Below are 17,714 nucleotides of genomic sequence, written 5' to 3'. Positions count from 1 at the left end.
GATGCACCCTGCCTGTGGGATGAATCCAGGCCATAGGTTGCCACCCCTGATCTAGATCAAGAAGATCTATCATCCTTTGTGCTGCTTATACTGGTATAAGGTATGGAAAGCTTTGAGAGCTTGCTTTCAGAAGTGTCCTTCAGATCATTCCCTGTGAATTCTGGGTTTGATCCTCTGCAAAGCAGGCAGCTCACAGGTTTATAGATTGCAAGACTAGAGGGGACCTCAGAAGATCGTCGGATCCAGCCCCCTGGACCAGGCAGGACAGACAGCTGGGGTCAGGTGACCCCAGCAAGGCGACCGTCCACTCTCCTCTTGAAGATTTCCAGGGTAGGTGATTGCACCACTTCTGGACGGAGCAACTACTATGCTTTTTATTATTATGACATGGGCAGGGTGTCTCCATCAGGGATCCAGGCCCTACAGTATTAGAGGTCTTAATCTAAGTACAAGGTGAGAAACAACAGATGGATGACAGGCACTGAGAGCACAAAGTAGCAATGAGATTATACTGCTCAGCATGATGCGCAGTGATCACAGCAGACCAATCACAGCTGAAGTCCTGGATCTTTGCATCCCCAACCTTATCAGTCAGCTATTGCCTTCAAGAAACGCAACATAAACAGGGCCATACTCCTCTTATACATCCCTCTCTTCTGTTGCTTCTAGTACCTTCCCGCAAAGGCAGGTTCCAGACTTAAAAGTTGTTTGAGACTTAAGGCAACTAGAGACAATGCCACGGAGATGATTACTCGCTCAAATTCTCTCTGCAATTTGAGAGCTACTCTGAATGGTCTTTGGCAGCAGTCTTTGATCTTAGTCACAGAAACAACTATTCTGAACTTCCAAAAGATCTGTCATCCTCTCACTTTGGCCACATGATACATGGTCAAGGTGGTGTTTCACCGTAATCCTGCCAGCATGAGCTCCTTTCTTCAGTGCACACACAAGGTGCAGGCCAGATATCTAATGCTCATCATGGCATTACAACAACATGAGTTCCTACTCATGAGACAGACTGTGTTAGGAGAGCACAGGTACAAGAACAGGGTGTTTCAGCTCCTAAGTCCAATGCTACAAGTGCTCTCTCTCCTGCAAAAAGTCAAGCTGTAGCAGGAATTTCACATAATCAACACAAGTAAGGTTATGGATAAGCTAATAGCAAAAGTACATTTTTTTCTACTCAGATAAGCATGAAATTCACCTTCATGCACAAGAACAGCAAAAAACCCCACACTATTTCAATCATAATGCAAAGCCCCTGAATAGCCTTCAGTCGGATTTTACCTGATTCTTGGGCCATAAGGTACAGGACACCTTTGAGCACGGGTGAGTCCAGGCCAGTAAATGTCTTGCTCTGGGGTAAGCAAAGATTAAGATGCAACAGAGACTTTGGATAAAAAGCAAGCATTTTTTTCTATTCTTTTTCTTCTTTAGATGGATTGAAATGGACAAAAGGAATGGTGCACAATCAAAACATTATTGCACAAAGCAAAAAGCCATTGTTTGTACTTATGGGCATTCACATTACAGTCACATTCCAGTGGATAAGTGAAAGAATTGTGGTGCATGGTATTTAAACAGTCCACACCAAACCCAGTCATCTGGTTTTAATTAACACATTTCCCAAACAAGACAAGACATGGGTGGTAAAGGAACATTTTTCCCTTATTTTTCTTCTTTTTTGCTGCCTCTTATTTCTAAAGAGGGCACTGAACTGTGTAGGACCTAACAATGGAAGAGGAAAAACCAAGAGAAAATCTAACTATCCCTGACTATTTGCTTCTCTCATTTTTATTACAGAAAAATATAGGGCTGCAAGGGTATCATGGAATGGAGCAAGCACAGCAATATTTAGACATAACAAAGCTGTAAGTGTTGCACATTTTTTCAGAGAGCGGCTCCTCTTATAATTATGGCTATGTATCATAACATAAAATGAACACAGTGCTTGTTAGGACAGCCAAACAAGTTGTACAGACCATCTGAAGATTGCACAGCTACATTAACCACATTTTGAAAGGTCAGCGTTGAGTTAATTTGTCCAAAACATTTAATACAAAAATCACTTCTTGCTGAAAGATTCTGAGAGAAGTCTTCTGCCTTGAACTGGTCTTTGCAATGGCAGGGTATCAGGAAAAAGCTTCAAGTATGTTAAGAGGTGAAGCTGTATGCATGCTTGCTACCTTTGACCATCAGGTACCCATACAAGTCCAGTTACTGGCCCAGTTTTGTTCCCATTGAAGACTACGGCAAAACTCCCATGGATGCCATATCAGACTCTTAGGACACAGAGCAAGGATTTAGTGATAAGAGGTGGGTGTACACTGGACTGGAAACCAAGTAAATTCTGGAATATCTGGATCCAGAGTTTGTCTGGAGTTTGTCTGGATCAAACCACCCTTGGCATCTGGTCAACGCTAACTCAGATCTTGGCTCAGAGCCATCAGTATGTATTGCAGTATTCCTCTCTAAAAGAAGGAAAAGGGAGTGAGAGATGGTGAGATGGATATTTCTAATATGTGGTAGTGACCCTTTGGGCTGAGTTAATATGACAGTGTCCTGCTAGTCTTTATGAAGGTGATCATTTAAGGAAAGCTGCCTAGTGATCAAAGCAGAAAAAAATTGAACCCTGGCAGGAGGATCAAGCTTTCTCGACGATCTTCTTGATTTCAGTGATGATGGTGGCGTTCTTCAATCTCCAGAACAATATTGCAGTGCCCAACCAGGCCAGTCCTGGGATCAACCACTGAGAACTCGCATCTCCTACTGAGTCCAATGGAGTGAAAGATAGTCAACACCTTGTAACAGGACTGACTTCACAACCAGCAGGAATTCAGAGAGCTTTTCCCATAGCTGGAGCAGAAAGCAGGAGCTTTTGGCTGCTTTTGAGAGTTTTTTTGCTTCACAGAACAAGAAATGGGTGATTGAAAAACATAAAAGATGAAAAGAAACTGAACAAATTGCGCCTCTCCCCCCTTCTCCCAATGTATTACACACTGTTAAAGTCTCTGAACAGTATCTGGCACTAATTTATTGCATGTATGAGGGTTGTTCCTTCACTTAGACCTCAGAAGGAACTGTGTGGAGATTGCTTCTCTTCAAAGAGACCCGAGACAAACGGGTTCATTTCTTCTAAATGGTAAAACGGACTCCTATGTAAACAAAGCCCATGTCCCAAATCCACTCCTACCCAAGCTCCTTCTGAAGTCAGTAGCACACAGGAGTAATTTTCACTCATCAGAAACCATCCCATCCAGATCAAGGACCCATACAAACCGTCAGTAACATAATGGCTTTGCGCAAATCTTTGGTAAAACACATCCCAGGATTTTTTAATCAAATTTATTGTTCGAAGCAGAACACTTCCAAATGGGCAACGTGCTTACATTGTCAGAGCAAGGTCCCAGTTTATTGTCAGTGTTAAGATTCAGTCATTGAAGTGAGATTGAAAAACAACTACTTAGCATTTATACGGTATTATTTCACAGTATGACAATATGGAAGAGCTCATTGCATTATGTTAATCAATTTAAACTAATAGATTTGATTCTACATTCATAATCTTGCCTTGGCCAGATTTAGACCTTTCATCTGATTTAGACCTTAAATATTTTGGAAGCACCAGTTAATTAAAACTGTGAGGTAGATTAATAATATTGTACAGGGAGGCAAAATGGAGCAGAGAGAGGCAAAGAGACTTGACCAAGGTTGCATCAATCAGGGAAGTGGCAGAGAACCGCATTCATTCACCAACCCAACCCATCGCCCTGCCTCCACGTTCATTGAATGCAAGCTTTAAACCGCATTCACCAAGCATCTAATAACTTGACAGCATTTAGAGTTTAATAGTTAGCTGAATTCTTCAGGCTTCAAACAAATGAATAATTATTCACTTCCCTACAGACCGTTATTTCCCCCCCACCCCTTAACTAGACAAGATTTGGATTGGAAAGGAGGACTGAAAACCATTTTTGGGGGGAAACACCCCCAAACTGTGGAAATGTTAAAAAATGACTCGCATCATTTCAGAGCATGCAAGTAATGGACCAGGCAGTGCGGCACCGATGACTGCTGGCGTGAATGCCTCGATCTTTTTCTTTTCCTGCTCCTTTACTGGAACCGATTCACAAACTCAGCTCTGCTGATAACCGAGGAATGGTGGTAGCGGTCCCGGGAGGCAAAATCTGCATTCTCTTCAGTGAGCTGAGTGGTCTCCATGCCAACTGTTGCAAAGGACGGTGTCACAACAATCCACTCCTCTGGGGATGGCCTTCTCCTGAAAACAGAGAAACACAGAAACTTCAGATGCCCCATTGTTCAAAGTCCATTGGCAGCTGCGCTTTGAACTGTGTGAACAAAATGAATTGGATCCATGATGCACAAAGGCATGGCACTGATAAAAAAAAAAAAAAAAAAAAAAAAAGGGGAAAAAAAAAAAAAAAAAAAAAAAAAAAGGGGAAAAAAAAAAAAAAAAAAAAAAAAAAAGGGGAAAAAAAAAAAAAAAAAAAGAGAAAAAGACTAATCTTTCCTTCATGCTAGGGGGTTGTATAAATGAAACCGGGAACAGTTTCTTTTACCGGGGGGAGAAAAAAAAGTTAGTAACAGAGGTTAAGAGAGATTTTCTTTTTTCGTTTCATAATTCTGTCTCCTCTCCTTGAGTTTGTTTCACAAGGAGCGAGGCAGAATTTATTCCAATTACAGCTGCATGTTAAGGTGGCAATAAATATAAAAAGAAAGATGGATTTGATCTTTCCAAAGTTTACGGACCATAAAGCTGGAAGAAAATTAGAAGAACTCATCTTTCTAGTCCTGCTAAGCGCAACAGTAAAAGATAGTCAACGTGATTCAATCCTGCAGCAAGATTTTGCAGGATTCCCCCGCATGCCATCTAATGAATTTCGGACAGCATTTTCAAACTCAGATGTCTAAATTTAGGCAATTCTGCAGAGCCGATCCCAAAAACCTAAAAAAATCATGAGCCATAATCCAAAAAACTCATGAGATCATCTCCAGTCCTGAGATTTTGTTAAAGAATCAGGTTGGGGTCTTTTCCATTGCCTTCCAGTCAGCAGCCTCTGAGGTTCCTTCCACCCCTTACTGAATCAGGCTCCTTAGACTTATTAAAATGGCCTTTCCTATCTTGCTTTGCAATGGACAAGTACATCTCGGGCAAAACCCACAGTTTATTGCGATGCAATGCCTTGAGGTGCAGCCGAGAAGCATTATTTTAACGGCCTTGCTGGAACTGACTCTACTGCGTGCAAGATCTGCAGGCATTATCATAAGGCTACCAAGAGAGCTGTCTAAAGTAGAGAGATTTCACTTTGTGGCAGGAGATAAAAAAAGATCAACCTCTATCTTGGCCAGTGGCCAGTGTAATACTTGATCCTTCCTGGCTGTGCCTCAACTAATCAACAATACTGATAAAAGGCACGGAGAACGCTAGAAACCTGCCAGGCTATGGCACTGAACTGCCTGTAATAATAGTACAAGCACCCAAAAGCAAGGGGCTGGATCATTCCTCTTTTCACCATCACACCACACATTGCCACTCTCTGTTACATCCTGAGGGGTCCATGAGGACTGTTTCACATGGGCCATGATTGGGGGTAAGAAATGCACAGGGGTAGGGGGGAGGAGAATTCTGCCCTCAGTAGATAAAGCACATACATCACAACATGGAGCTAGGTGGAAGTGGATGGATGCTCTGCACGGGACACGGATCAGCCACGTCAGGTACAACTCACTCCATAATGAGTCATTCTGACTCGGCTTCTGCCGCTATCCCACCCATCCTGATCTCAGGCTTCACCTCTTAATCCTCCGCATTAACTCACATTATGCTGGAGTATTGTGTCCAGTTCTGTGCGCCCCATTTCAAGAGGGATGTGGACAACATGGAGAGGGTCCAGAGGAGGGCCACCCGCATGATCCGGGGACAACAGGGCAGACCCTACAGTGAGAGACTGCGGGACCTGAACCTATTCAGCCTCCACAAGAGAAGGCTGAGGGGGGACCTGGTGACCGTCTATAAACTCACTAGGGGGGACCAGAAGGGTTTGGGGGAGACGCTGTTTCCCCTAGCGCCCGCTGGCATAACAAGGAGTAATGGGCACAAGTTGATGGAGAGGAGGTATAGATTGGACATCCGCAAAAACTACTTCACAGTTAGGGCGGCTAGGAGCTGGAACCAACTTCCAAGGGAAGTGGTGCTGGCCCCTACCCTGGGGGTCTTTAAGAAGAGGCTGGATACCTACCTGGCTGGACTCATTTGAGTCCCGTTTCTTGGGGTTTTGTTGTTCTCCCGCCCTGGCGGGGGGTCGGGCTAGAAGATCTACTAGGTCCCTTCCGACCCTAAATCTATGAAACTATGCTACAAACAATGCAAGAAGACTGTGGGACATACCCCTGGCCCTCATGCGATCTGCACAAACGTAAGGCATGCCCTTTGAATCCATTCCCCCTTCCTGGGTCTGTTTTGTCGAACTTGGGCTTGAACTCTGCAAACATTCAAATGTGTATGCGATTTGCTCCCATGAGTCATTCCCCTGGCCACGTAGGTAAAGCTATCCACATGACTGTGATGCCATTTGATACAAAATCTTTAAGGGCACTGCTTACTTTTCTTAGATCCCACGACCGGTTTATCTAGTGAAGAGGGCATAAGGCTGAGCATCAAGAGACCTGAGTACTACCCCTGGTTCTACCTTTGACCTCATGCTTGACCTTGGGAAAGCTGCACCCCACCCTTTGCCTGTTTAGTCTGCTAAGTATGTGAGCACCTTGGGACAGGAAGTGTCTCACACTATGAGTAAACTTCCCTAATAGGGCCTCAGTCATGGCTGGGAAGCCTGTCAGGGCTACAATAATAGAAAAACATCGTTACCTAAAAAGTACCTATTTATTATCTATCATTAGTGAAAACTTGACTCAGAGGTCTGATTTCCGCATCAACTGGGACATTCCCCTTAAAATGGGGAAAGTCCTAATTGTCATCTGTCACCAACAGTCATAGTGGTACAGAGCCTTATTTACAGCTGCAGCCTAGGGAGTCCTTGAAGTTCGGTTCTCATCAAAGGAAGCCATTGGGTTGCCCAGCTGCACTGCACAAGTTTTGCCATAACGTGCCCCCATGTCACAACAGCATGGGAAAAGATGTGTTCAACCCCAAAGCAATCAAATTACAGGAAGACGGAACGAGAGAGCAAGAGGTGATCGCTGTCCTGGGGGCTGAAAACGTCTATCTAATAGAAATTAGCTCCTAATAATTAATAGCAGCAACTTGATTAATTAAAGCCAATTTATAAATGAACCAGAAGCGGAAAGAGCTCCAGTAAGGAAAATCCCAAAGCAAATCAAAGCAATAAAGTGTTCTGTCCTAATACCATTCTGTACAAACTCAATATCGAACTGTGTTTTAATGTCATCGTTGAAGTCTCCATTTGGTCTCTCAGGATGTCTATACACGAGCAGTGAGGCCGCTCCAACACAGTGTAATTACAACGTGTCAATTAATTGAGTTTGCTGGAGCATGGTAATTATCGCACTCCAGCATCTGGCGTATCAGCATCCCTGCACTTAAAAATGGGGCGTGGGGTGCTTTAACTAAGTGCCTCTGCTGCCATTTTTAAGTGTGGGGATGCTGATACTCAAGGCGTTTTAATTAGAGTGGCTCTTGGAGCTGCTCTAATTAAAGCTCCCCCCACCCCCAGCATGTGTATACATGCCCCAAATGAGTCTCAGTTTTCACTTAGAAACATCCTCTCCTTCCCCCCCACCCAATTACTGTCAGACTTGCAAACTCAACATGAAACAGGAAAGCCAAGAACTGTCCTTTCTGGTTTGTAGAACATCATAAAGCTTCACGAGCTGACATGTACTTAACAACAAATGTGATGATGCAGAAGCCAGAGCAAAATCCCTCTCCCGCTCCCAGAGGTAACGAGGTTCTGGAGGCCTATGAGGAGTACATATTTATTTCTGCCAACACCCTAAATACCCCACAGGGACAGATCTACTTTTAAGGTAGTAAGCATTTTCCATAGTCTCTTCTCTAGCCATATCAGCACTTTAAGTACAAGAGGTCAATTATAGCAGCAAACTCTACTGCAATGGAGTGATTTAATTTTTCAGCAACGTACAGTTCAAATGACAGCCAGCCACATTTCTGTACCCTTGTAGTTGGTTATGGTCGAGGGTGAGCATTGGTTACATTACTACCAAGTGGTCAGTACCAACCTGCATAACTTGCTCAGAAGTAATTTAATCCAACTGAAGAAACTGAAGTTAGCAGCTGCCCCTACAGAGAAAAACCACACAAAGTCACGGAGATGCCAATTCACTCATCGTAGCGATACATCATCTATCGTATTAACGTATTAGTCTTAATTATACACAAGTCAGAACTTTAAATGATAATTGTGAGAATATTTGTATATTGGATATTGAATATTCCTATCCAGTGAAGCTTCTAAAACATCCCCACAGATTTCACAGAGACCAACTGATTATTCCCAGGTAAAAATGTTGATAAAACGAAAAACCTAATAGCACTGTCACCTATGTTACAGCTCCCTAGATAGATCTCCAAACACCCTACAAAACAGGTAACCACTGTTGCCCCCATTTTACAGATGGGAACCTGAGAAAGAAAAAAGTGAAGTAACTTGCCCAAGCAGGTTACTAACATAGCCAGAAATAGGCAGGGTCTGTGAAGTTCCAGCCCATTCCTCAATTCATTAAGCCACAATACTTCCCTCACTATTATGGGTCATTGGAAAGAGAGTAATGATGAAGACATTCAGTGACAACTCAAGCCAGGGATTATTCAAACACTGCTCTTTTCTTTTGTTTTTTAAATAAAAAGTCAAGGAAATTTTATTTGAAGTGCGGAAGGTGTGTAATGACAAGCTTGAAGTATTCCAGAAAATCTTAACTATGCTCCAATGCTCAAAAATGCTCTATACAGCCCACTGAATGGGACTGAGAGCATAAGGAAGGCAGACTGAGGTTGAGGAAGAAAACCCATGAGTGGGGAGCAGGTGGGATGGCAAATGACTTGGGTGTTCATTTTTCTTTTGTTTCTTACAAGTTGTCTTCATGAGATCCAGAGTGGAACATCCTTACAAATTAATTAATTAACAAAGGAGCATGTTGCCAAGAGCACTTAAGACATTTAGAAATTTGAATGCCAGTGACTTCTCCTTCAAAGTCTTTTTTGCACAGCATAAATAATCTGTCAATATAAATGTTCACAGACCCCCTTCATACACCCAAGCTGTCTCTACATCTCAACCCTTTCATGCCCAGCACACACACCAACCAAGTGTGGGCTCTGATGGTTTCTTGAATGTGTGTTACTGTTTAATGTTGAACCTGTGTAAGCTGATCACATGCATGGACCTTTTTAATGCCCTTTTACTTAAGAGTATTTTCACAGCTTATGTTCCTAATATATTCAAACCTGTTTAATTCTAGAATCAAAAGGCCCTCTTGTTCTACAATTACAAATGCTGAGCTTTACTGAGATACTTACTGTAATTCCAATTCCTGCTGCAGTTTTCTCAGGTAGGCTTATGTTGAATAATTAGATTTATTAAATATATTTGTAGGAGATTACTCACTGATGTGATGCATTTAATATCTGCTGTTCTTATTAACTCTTAACATCAATAACGGTTCATTGCAACTGACTACAGAGCAGGGTAAAGCAACTTATTACAACCATCAAAACAAACATTTGCTAACAAATGCTAATTGCAATCAGGGTCAAATATAAAAATTAAAAAGAATCAAATCTGACTACACCTGATGAGAAAACAAAACCTGCCATTTGTTATACGCAAGTCGCATTTTTAATGGAAGTGCTTCGATCCTTAATTAACTCCAATTAAAATTTAATAGGTATTTAAGTAGATTTAATACTACAGAATAAAAACACTCACCAGGGGGTAGACCCGGATTCACTTGGCCAATATAGAAATACAGAATAATTGCTACAGCCAAATTAACAAGGGTATAGATCCACTGAATGATGAACATTATCACAAGCGATCCAATAGCCTGTTGAGAATGCAAGGTTTAGGATAACAGCACAGTACAGAAATATATTTCACTGCTCTTCTAATAAGTATTTCCTGGCAAATCCAGCTGTCATTTTCTGCCATTCTTCTGTTCTTGTGGCAGAAATGCAGTACACTCAACTGTGAGAAAGAGTTAATACCCTCACAGAGGGTTGCTAGGTCAGGAATTTATCCTTAAATTCTTCGCGAGGAATGCAGATCAACACCTTTACACTGACAGGACCTTTTTGAGCGCTTTGGCCAGAAGAATTGTGTGGTCAGAGACCTATTGGCCATGCCCTGCTGGTTCCCTGGTCTGCAACAGAGCACCGCTCCATGATATAGAAGGAAATTAAGTCCTGTTTTGCAACCACTCTGTGGTCTCCGGTAAAACACTGGAATTGCACCGAGGATCTGACAAAGGCTTTGCAAGTCAATGGAAAGGCCTCCATTAATTGCGGTGAGCTTGATATTGGGTTTTGCACCTGATTCCTTTGCGACTTTTTTGCTCTTTCAAAAATTTCCATGGAAAATGTCCCAAGTTTTTCACAAAATTTTCATTAAAACTTTTTCATTTAGCATACTGACTGCTTGATTTCTGCCACTTTTGCCACCTCCCCACAGAAGTCATTGCTACAAAAGTAGGCAGACATATGCTGCAGTTGCTTTGACTATTTTACTATTACTTCCATATTGCTTTCCTGTTGTATCTACCATGTGTTAGGAGCTGAATCAACATAACAGAAGGTATGACCCCTGGCCAAAAAATAAAGAAAGAAAGACACAAGCCCTGGAAAGATAGTGGAGTATGTAATCAAATACTCTATTTCTAAGCAACTCGAAGTGGCTGAGTGGTTCTCAACCTCAGACTGGAGGAACCCCTTGGAAAATGCCAGCTCTTCATTTTCACTTGTGTTTTTGACTATAAAGAAATAATAGAATAATTTTTCTGTTGCAAAGTACTCAAAAAAACCACAACAGGCCAGATTGTTTTTAACACTATGGATTCCTACTTGAAATCTCCAGTTTTTTCTTGTGACTCATGTCTGTACGCCTAACAGTGCTAACATTGTGCGGCTACCTTGAAAGGATCAAGGCACCCTGGTTGAGAATCAGTGAACTAGAGGTTAACAAGGTGATAAAGTACAGTCAACACAGATCTGTCAAGAGCAAGTCTTGCTTAACCAAGCTGATTTCCCACTCTCACAAGGTGACAGGCTTTGTGTAGGCAAGAAAAGCCATGGATGTGATATTCCTTGGCTTTCAACACTGCTTCCCAAGACATTCTCCTAAGCAAGATTAGAACTACAGGTCTCAACCAGGGGTGATTAAGATACCACATTTACTTGAATTTAAGACGAGTCCTTCTACCCCACCCCCTGTTTAATGGAGAGCAAGGGGCAGAGTTCAGACAGCTTAACTCCCACTACCTGCCCACACACTGCACCCCCCACCACCTGCCACTGCCATGGCCCAGCCCACACCTCGACTCGTGCTGATGCAGCGGTGGGGTGGATGAATTTTAGACAATCTTCCAATAAATAAGATTCATAAATGGAAAATTATAACAAATTTATAAATATTCCGTCTACAGAATCTAACTCTATCTGGTCTGTATTGCTCCCCATGGGATAGAGGGCCCCCTATACATAGAGTTAGATTCTGTAGACGGAATATTTATAAACTTGTTATAATTTTCCATTTATGAATCTTATTTAATTAAATAATTTAATCTTCCAATAAATTTAATTTATTAAATAAATTCCACTCTATCTACAGACCAGATAGAGTGCAATGCATCCACCCCATGAACTGGCCCTATGTGGACACAGGGTCCATATGAGTTGGGCACCACTGATTTAGACATAAACAGAATATGGCGAGTATGTAAGTGGGTGGATAATAATACTCAAGGGGCACATCTACACATGCAATTAATGCTCATGAATAAACTCTGGAGCTTATTGCTCCAGAGTTTTTTTGCTCCCATAGGCATGCCATTTGAATGTGCACCCGGAAGCAAAAAACTCCGGAGGATATTGCTTCAGATTTTATTTGTGCATAGCACATGGAGCCTGGTCAGACCAGCTGACCAGGATCCACATGCTGTGGAGGGGCTGGCTGAGGCATGAGGTTGCTTCAGCATGTGGGGCTGCCTGTCAGTTAGCTCTGCACTGAAGCACCCAGGGCAACATCTACACATGTGCTGCTCTGCATGAAAAAATTCTGCAGCAGGGTAGTACTTGTAAATATTTTTATTAATTTATTAGTTTAAAGCACTAATAGGGGAACATATGTAGATGCAAAGACATTTATTGCACAGTTAATTAGTCAACTGTGCAGTAAACATCTCACGTAGACATGCCCAAGTAGTAGTCATCAATAGCTCAGTGTGAAACTGGGAGGAGATTTCAAATGGAGTGCCCACAGCATCTGTCCTGCGCCTGGTATTGTTTAATATCCTCATTCATGTTCTTGAAAAATTGGGAAAATAGTCTGAAATAAATCCAATGAAATTCAGTAAGGACAAGTTTCTCACAAATACAAAATAAGGAGCAACTGCGTAGGCTGCAGCACAGCAGGAAAGGACCTAGAGACTAGAGTTGAAGTTGAGTATGAATCAATAAATAAGTTTGCAAAAAAAGCCAACAATATACTGGGGTGTATTAACAGGAGTGTTGCCTGCACCTGAAGGGAAGTGATCTTCCACTTGAGTTCAGTACTGGTGAGGCTGCACCTGGAGTACAGAGACTAGTTTTTGGCACCACACTTAAAGAGACACAGACCTCTTGGAAAGGGTCCAGTGGAAAGCAACCAAAATAAAGTTAAGGCAGGAAGAACTGGAATTATTTAATCTTGAAATGAGAAGACAGCAGAGGGCAGGGCAGGGAGTGTTGGCTTTTTATAACATTTTTCAAATACCAAAAAGGTTGCTATAAAGCAACTCTTCTCTGTGTCTACGGGGAACAGAACACAGATTAATGGGTTCTTACTGCAACAAGGGAGACTGAGCTAGGATATTAGGAAGACTATCCTAATATCCAAGGGGGATGGACTACATGCCCTCCTGACGAGGATAACAGCAATGACGACCCTGATAGCCCCAGATGACAATCTGAACATGTGCATGTAGCCCAAGTCAATTTTGTTTCCAGGATCTTCCCAGGACAGTGCCACGATGAACTGCGCTATGCTCAGGGAGTGTGGCAAAGCCGCAACGAAACCCAAAAGCTGTTCATTCAAATGTCGTTTATCTCAGTCCTCCAGTTAAAGCACAGCTTGGTGACTTGGGATGCTGGGTTTGAAAACGACCCTACACATGTGTTTTATTGCATTGATTTGCGATTTCTTTCCATTTTCTATTATCCTAAAGCAATGCACACAGTAAAGGAAAGTGACTTACACCAGCCAAAGAAACCCAGCGATTGCAAAGTCTGGAGTAGAAGGACTCGGGCATCCTCTGAATTTCTAGTTCTTGATTTTGTTGCTTTCCATTTGTATCTGTGGGATGGAAAAAGAACAGAATCCTTGCGGCACAGAACCGGTGTTCAAGCACAGCCAAAAAGAAGTAGGTTACTCCAACTTACAACCTTTTTACCTTTGCTACCGCATCTGGTTAAATGAAGACAAAATATAAATCCAAGTTGCGTTAAAAACTTTAGTTCTACATCCAGACAGGCTACTGTCTTACCCTGTGACCTTGGACAAGTCATTACCTCTCTGTGCTTTGGTTTCTTCAGACATACAAAGGAGAAAACACTTAACTAGCTCACTAGTGTTTGTGAAGCTTAATGAATCGATGCTCCTAACACCACCCAGACCCTCAGATGAACAGCTCAAAACAAAGCATTAAATGTCAAGGTCTACAACATAAAAGAATGTAGATGCTTAACTGCCCAGGTGACATGATTAATTATGGCTCCCTGCGCAGTGTGGGGATAATTACATTTTGATACACCAGGTTTTACGCTCATATCCCTTTACCCCCACCATCCCATCCAGCATCCAGATGAAAACAAACCTTAGGATGTGCTGCAAGATTTTTTAATGTGCAGCGTTAAGAAGGCATTTTCAGAATGAGTATACATTAAGCAGCCCTACAACTCTATATAAATCTGGCCTGTTTTCTAGCAAATAATCTTCCATAGGCAAATTAGATTGGAACCTCTCCTGTGATTCATTATAATGAACTCTATCCTTACCTATAATAAAAGATATTATCGCTATGAATCACAGAATGACAGCCTCATATAATGCTAGCCTCTAGTATGCTTACAGAAAAGCACCAGCAGGACAGATTATTAAGCATTCCCTCGTGAAAACACAGATGTCCATCTCCGCACTTGTAATCTTTACCTTCCACTTTCTGATTGTGGGGATCCTGCATCTCATTAAAAAGCTCGTCTCCATATTCCATGAGCTCATCATCACGCTTTTGCTTGGGGTCCCGAGCTGGCGACAAACATGGACTCCGTTCGCATGGCTGTTCCTGCTCGGCAAAGCTCTGCTGAGGTTCCTCACTCAGCTCCAATGATTTAGAATCACAGTCGTGAGCAGGGGAAACACGATGATCAAGATCCAGGAGAAAGCTATCCTGCAACGTTTGTTTTGCTGGTTTCTTTATCTTTTTTGGCTTGACCTTTTGGCTTACACCCTTATCCTTCTCTTCGTCTTCTTTCTGAGTCCCCAGGTCTTTATTAAAAGGTTTAAAGAGCTGGTCCATATCTTTTGTGAATTCTAGCAAGGTGCCATCTGTCCTGCTTTGGACTATTCCATCTGACCCATACCTGGAAGGTTTGTTAAATATTAAAGGCTGGGAACAATGGGTGGACCTCAAAGTCTCCTTTTGGGTCCTCCTGGACTTCTGCTGAAGGCTGTAACTCATGGAGACTGAGAAATAGGAATAATCCACAGCAATGTATGTTAACATGAAATTGATGGTGACTATGGGAGCAAGGACGTTCACTTGCCCAACGAAGACAAAAGCCATGGTGATGAGACTCGTTAAGCAAATTGCAGCCACTGGTGTCTTATTAGGTCCTTTCTGTTTGGTAAACCAACAAATGGATTTGAATACATATTCACAGATATCATCAATTTCAAAGTGAAGGTGACACACATTGTTGACCCTGGCAGAGGATTAGCTACAGGTAGGCAACGTTTAGGCAATTTTCTTGGCACCTGGCTAGTCCAGAAACACATGCACAAATATGTAGTCTAGTGGATTAAGCAAAGGCCTAGAATTCAGAAAACCTGAGCTCCAATCTGACCTCTGACACTGACTCGCTGTGTGGCCCTGAACAAGCTTCTTCACCTCTCTCATTTTCCCTGTCCACGAAACAGAGTGATAAAGCAGTGATAACCTCCCACCCCAAGTATTAAAAGGATTACTGGATGTTTGGTCACTGATTCAGAGACAAACACTTCTAATTATAGTTAATCATGCCTTTCCAATTGCAGAGCCATGCAAGAAAACACATTGCTACCAATTAAAAGACTTGCTGTAGGCTGCTATCTGGAACAAGATCAGAACAAAGGTTTTAACTATTAGCTGAAGTCAAGCAAGAGTTGGAAGGGTGGATGCCATTTTATACCTGGCCAGGCCTTTGGCCATAGCAATACTACAGGACTCCGCGCTGAGCATTTCTCCCTCCCTGATAAAGTTGCATCTGGGCTAACACTGAGAGGAAAGCAGTAGGCAAGAGGTTAAGCAGTCAAGGATGTTGAAGGGTGTGTTTCAGGAAAAGCAACAAATGATGCCAGGCTGCAGTCAGGAAGGCAGGCGGCCACAAAAAGTAGTACTTTATTCTTTTAATTTGGGGTGGGGTAGAGGTGGGAAGAGGATGGGATAAAGACACAAAGCAAAGTGCATCCGGGTTGCAAAATAAAGGTCCAAGCTAGCAAGGTTTGAACTTTAATCCCAGGTCTAATGTGCACACCCTTCCACTGCCTTGGACATGTCCCTCAGTATTTCTAGCCCCCTCCACGCCTCTGCAAACCTACTCAAAACTGAAAAAGTCATTGATATGGGCATAATCTGGCCTGCAAAAAGCTCTATTCTGGGTGATTATGTGCAAAATGTAAAGAAACCAACTCAACTCCTGAGCTTCGTCTTCATTAAGAAATTTGTGTTTAAAAACTATCAAGAAAAAAAAAGTTTGCTGATATGGCGCTACTGGTCAGTACTGATCAGAACAACCACTGAGCAAATCCGAATGGTGTAAGGTTTACCTGTAACTAGACAGACACTGAACGTGACTTGTTGTCCATGCTAACCAGTCAGGCATGGTCCAAAGCACATCTTCGTGGCTGGTTAAAAATCAAATTACATTCCACATGAAGTCCCTAGTGAAGATGTGCCCTTATAGCACAGGATGAGTATCTCCTTACATGCAGTCTAGAAACTGATAACCCACAAGGGATAGGGAACCTCAAAAGGCTACTTTCTCCATGGGAACCAAACTCAAATTGAAACTGAAAGCCTGATGGAAACCCATGACCTCTTGCACGCAAATGAAACTACTCATGATAAAGTCTTTGATGACCTCCTCCCAGACCCATTACTCTATCCCCTTTCTCCTTGACCTACCAACTACCTTCAACATAATCAACTATGCTCTTCTTCGTGAACTCCCACCCTGCCTTGGCTTCCATGACTCGGCCATCCCCTGGATCTCCTCCTGCTCCCCTTCACCGCGTCACTCACAGGATTCTCCTCATTCCCTTTCTGGCTTTCTGCAGGGGTCCCATCGCTCGACCTTTTGTCCCCTCCTCTCTTCCCCCTACACATCCTCTCTTGATGATCTCACCCACATAACACAAATTCAGTTATCATTAGGGACTACTGTCATTTGGGCTTCAGGGGATTTCAAAGGAAAGCCTGAAATTTAGCATTGCCCTTGAAACCCTGGAAAACTAATTTGGCGAGAAATGGCCTAAAACCATTGGGGGGAGGGAGGGCAGGGACATTTTTAAAAAAAAAAAAAAGCTTACCAAAGCATGGAGAAGAAAGGCAGCAGAGCCCCAGAAACACTGTGGAAACCCCACATGAGCTTTACTTAGAAATTATTGTTTAATAAGTGGTGAGCTTTACTTTCTTAAAACAGCTGAAGAACAGCCTGTGTGCCACTGTTCAATGGCCATCAGCCCTATGGCAGGCTCTTTTAGCCCAAGGCATGGGACAGCCCACCCTGAAAAATGCCTGAAAATGGCTTTGGTGAACCTGTGGAGAGCCTGCTTTCCCCCCTGCCAGAGCCTGAATTACAGTGGTCCCTAGTTACCATCTTTATGCAGTGGACTCAAAAATCTCTCTCTACTTCTGTATCCTTCTGGAGAAACTAAAATCTCTGCGTGTCTTTCTGACATCTCTTTTGGAGGGCCAGCTGTCAGTGCAAGCTAAACGTGGCTGACACAAAGCTCTTAAAGCAGGCTCAACATGATTGAAACAGAGCTCTTAATTTTCCACTCAGACTGTCCTTGCTACCTTACTGATCAACCCAGATAATGGCCCTAAATCTGTCCATCTAAATCTTTCAGATTCTGCCTAAGGGTATGAACATTTATGGTTCAGCATTTTACAAAAAAGGCACGCATGGAATATAGCTATCATTCACAAGTTTTTAATAAACTGATATTCCACAAGTTTTTTTT

At 42.5% G+C, this 17,714-nt stretch overlaps 1 protein-coding gene across 1 annotated transcript in view; it reads right to left on the bottom strand.

Annotated features, from left to right (window-relative positions):
• Positions 1-3,314: 3,314 nt before the first annotated feature.
• The window catches only part of SLC12A8 (solute carrier family 12 member 8), a 96,907-nt gene continuing 82,507 nt past the window's right edge, over positions 3,315-17,714 (bottom strand). The window contains exons 10-14 of the mRNA XM_019522558.1: positions 14,421-15,108; positions 13,468-13,565; positions 9,948-10,065; positions 8,242-8,302; positions 3,315-4,279 (exon numbers count right to left, since the gene is read on the bottom strand). Of these exons, the coding sequence (XP_019378103.1) occupies positions 4,114-4,279; positions 8,242-8,302; positions 9,948-10,065; positions 13,468-13,565; positions 14,421-15,108 (1,131 nt within the window). The 3' untranslated portion in view covers positions 3,315-4,113. The remainder of the gene's footprint in view (positions 4,280-8,241; positions 8,303-9,947; positions 10,066-13,467; positions 13,566-14,420; positions 15,109-17,714) is intronic.

Source organism: Gavialis gangeticus, unplaced genomic scaffold (assembly GCF_001723915.1).
Source record: "Gavialis gangeticus isolate Ggan-Ray unplaced genomic scaffold, GavGan_comp1, whole genome shotgun sequence".
NCBI classification, from domain to species: Eukaryota; Metazoa; Chordata; order Crocodylia; family Gavialidae; genus Gavialis; species Gavialis gangeticus.
Note: the sequence above shows the minus strand (reverse complement) of the source record. Positions and strands in the feature narration are given on the sequence as shown.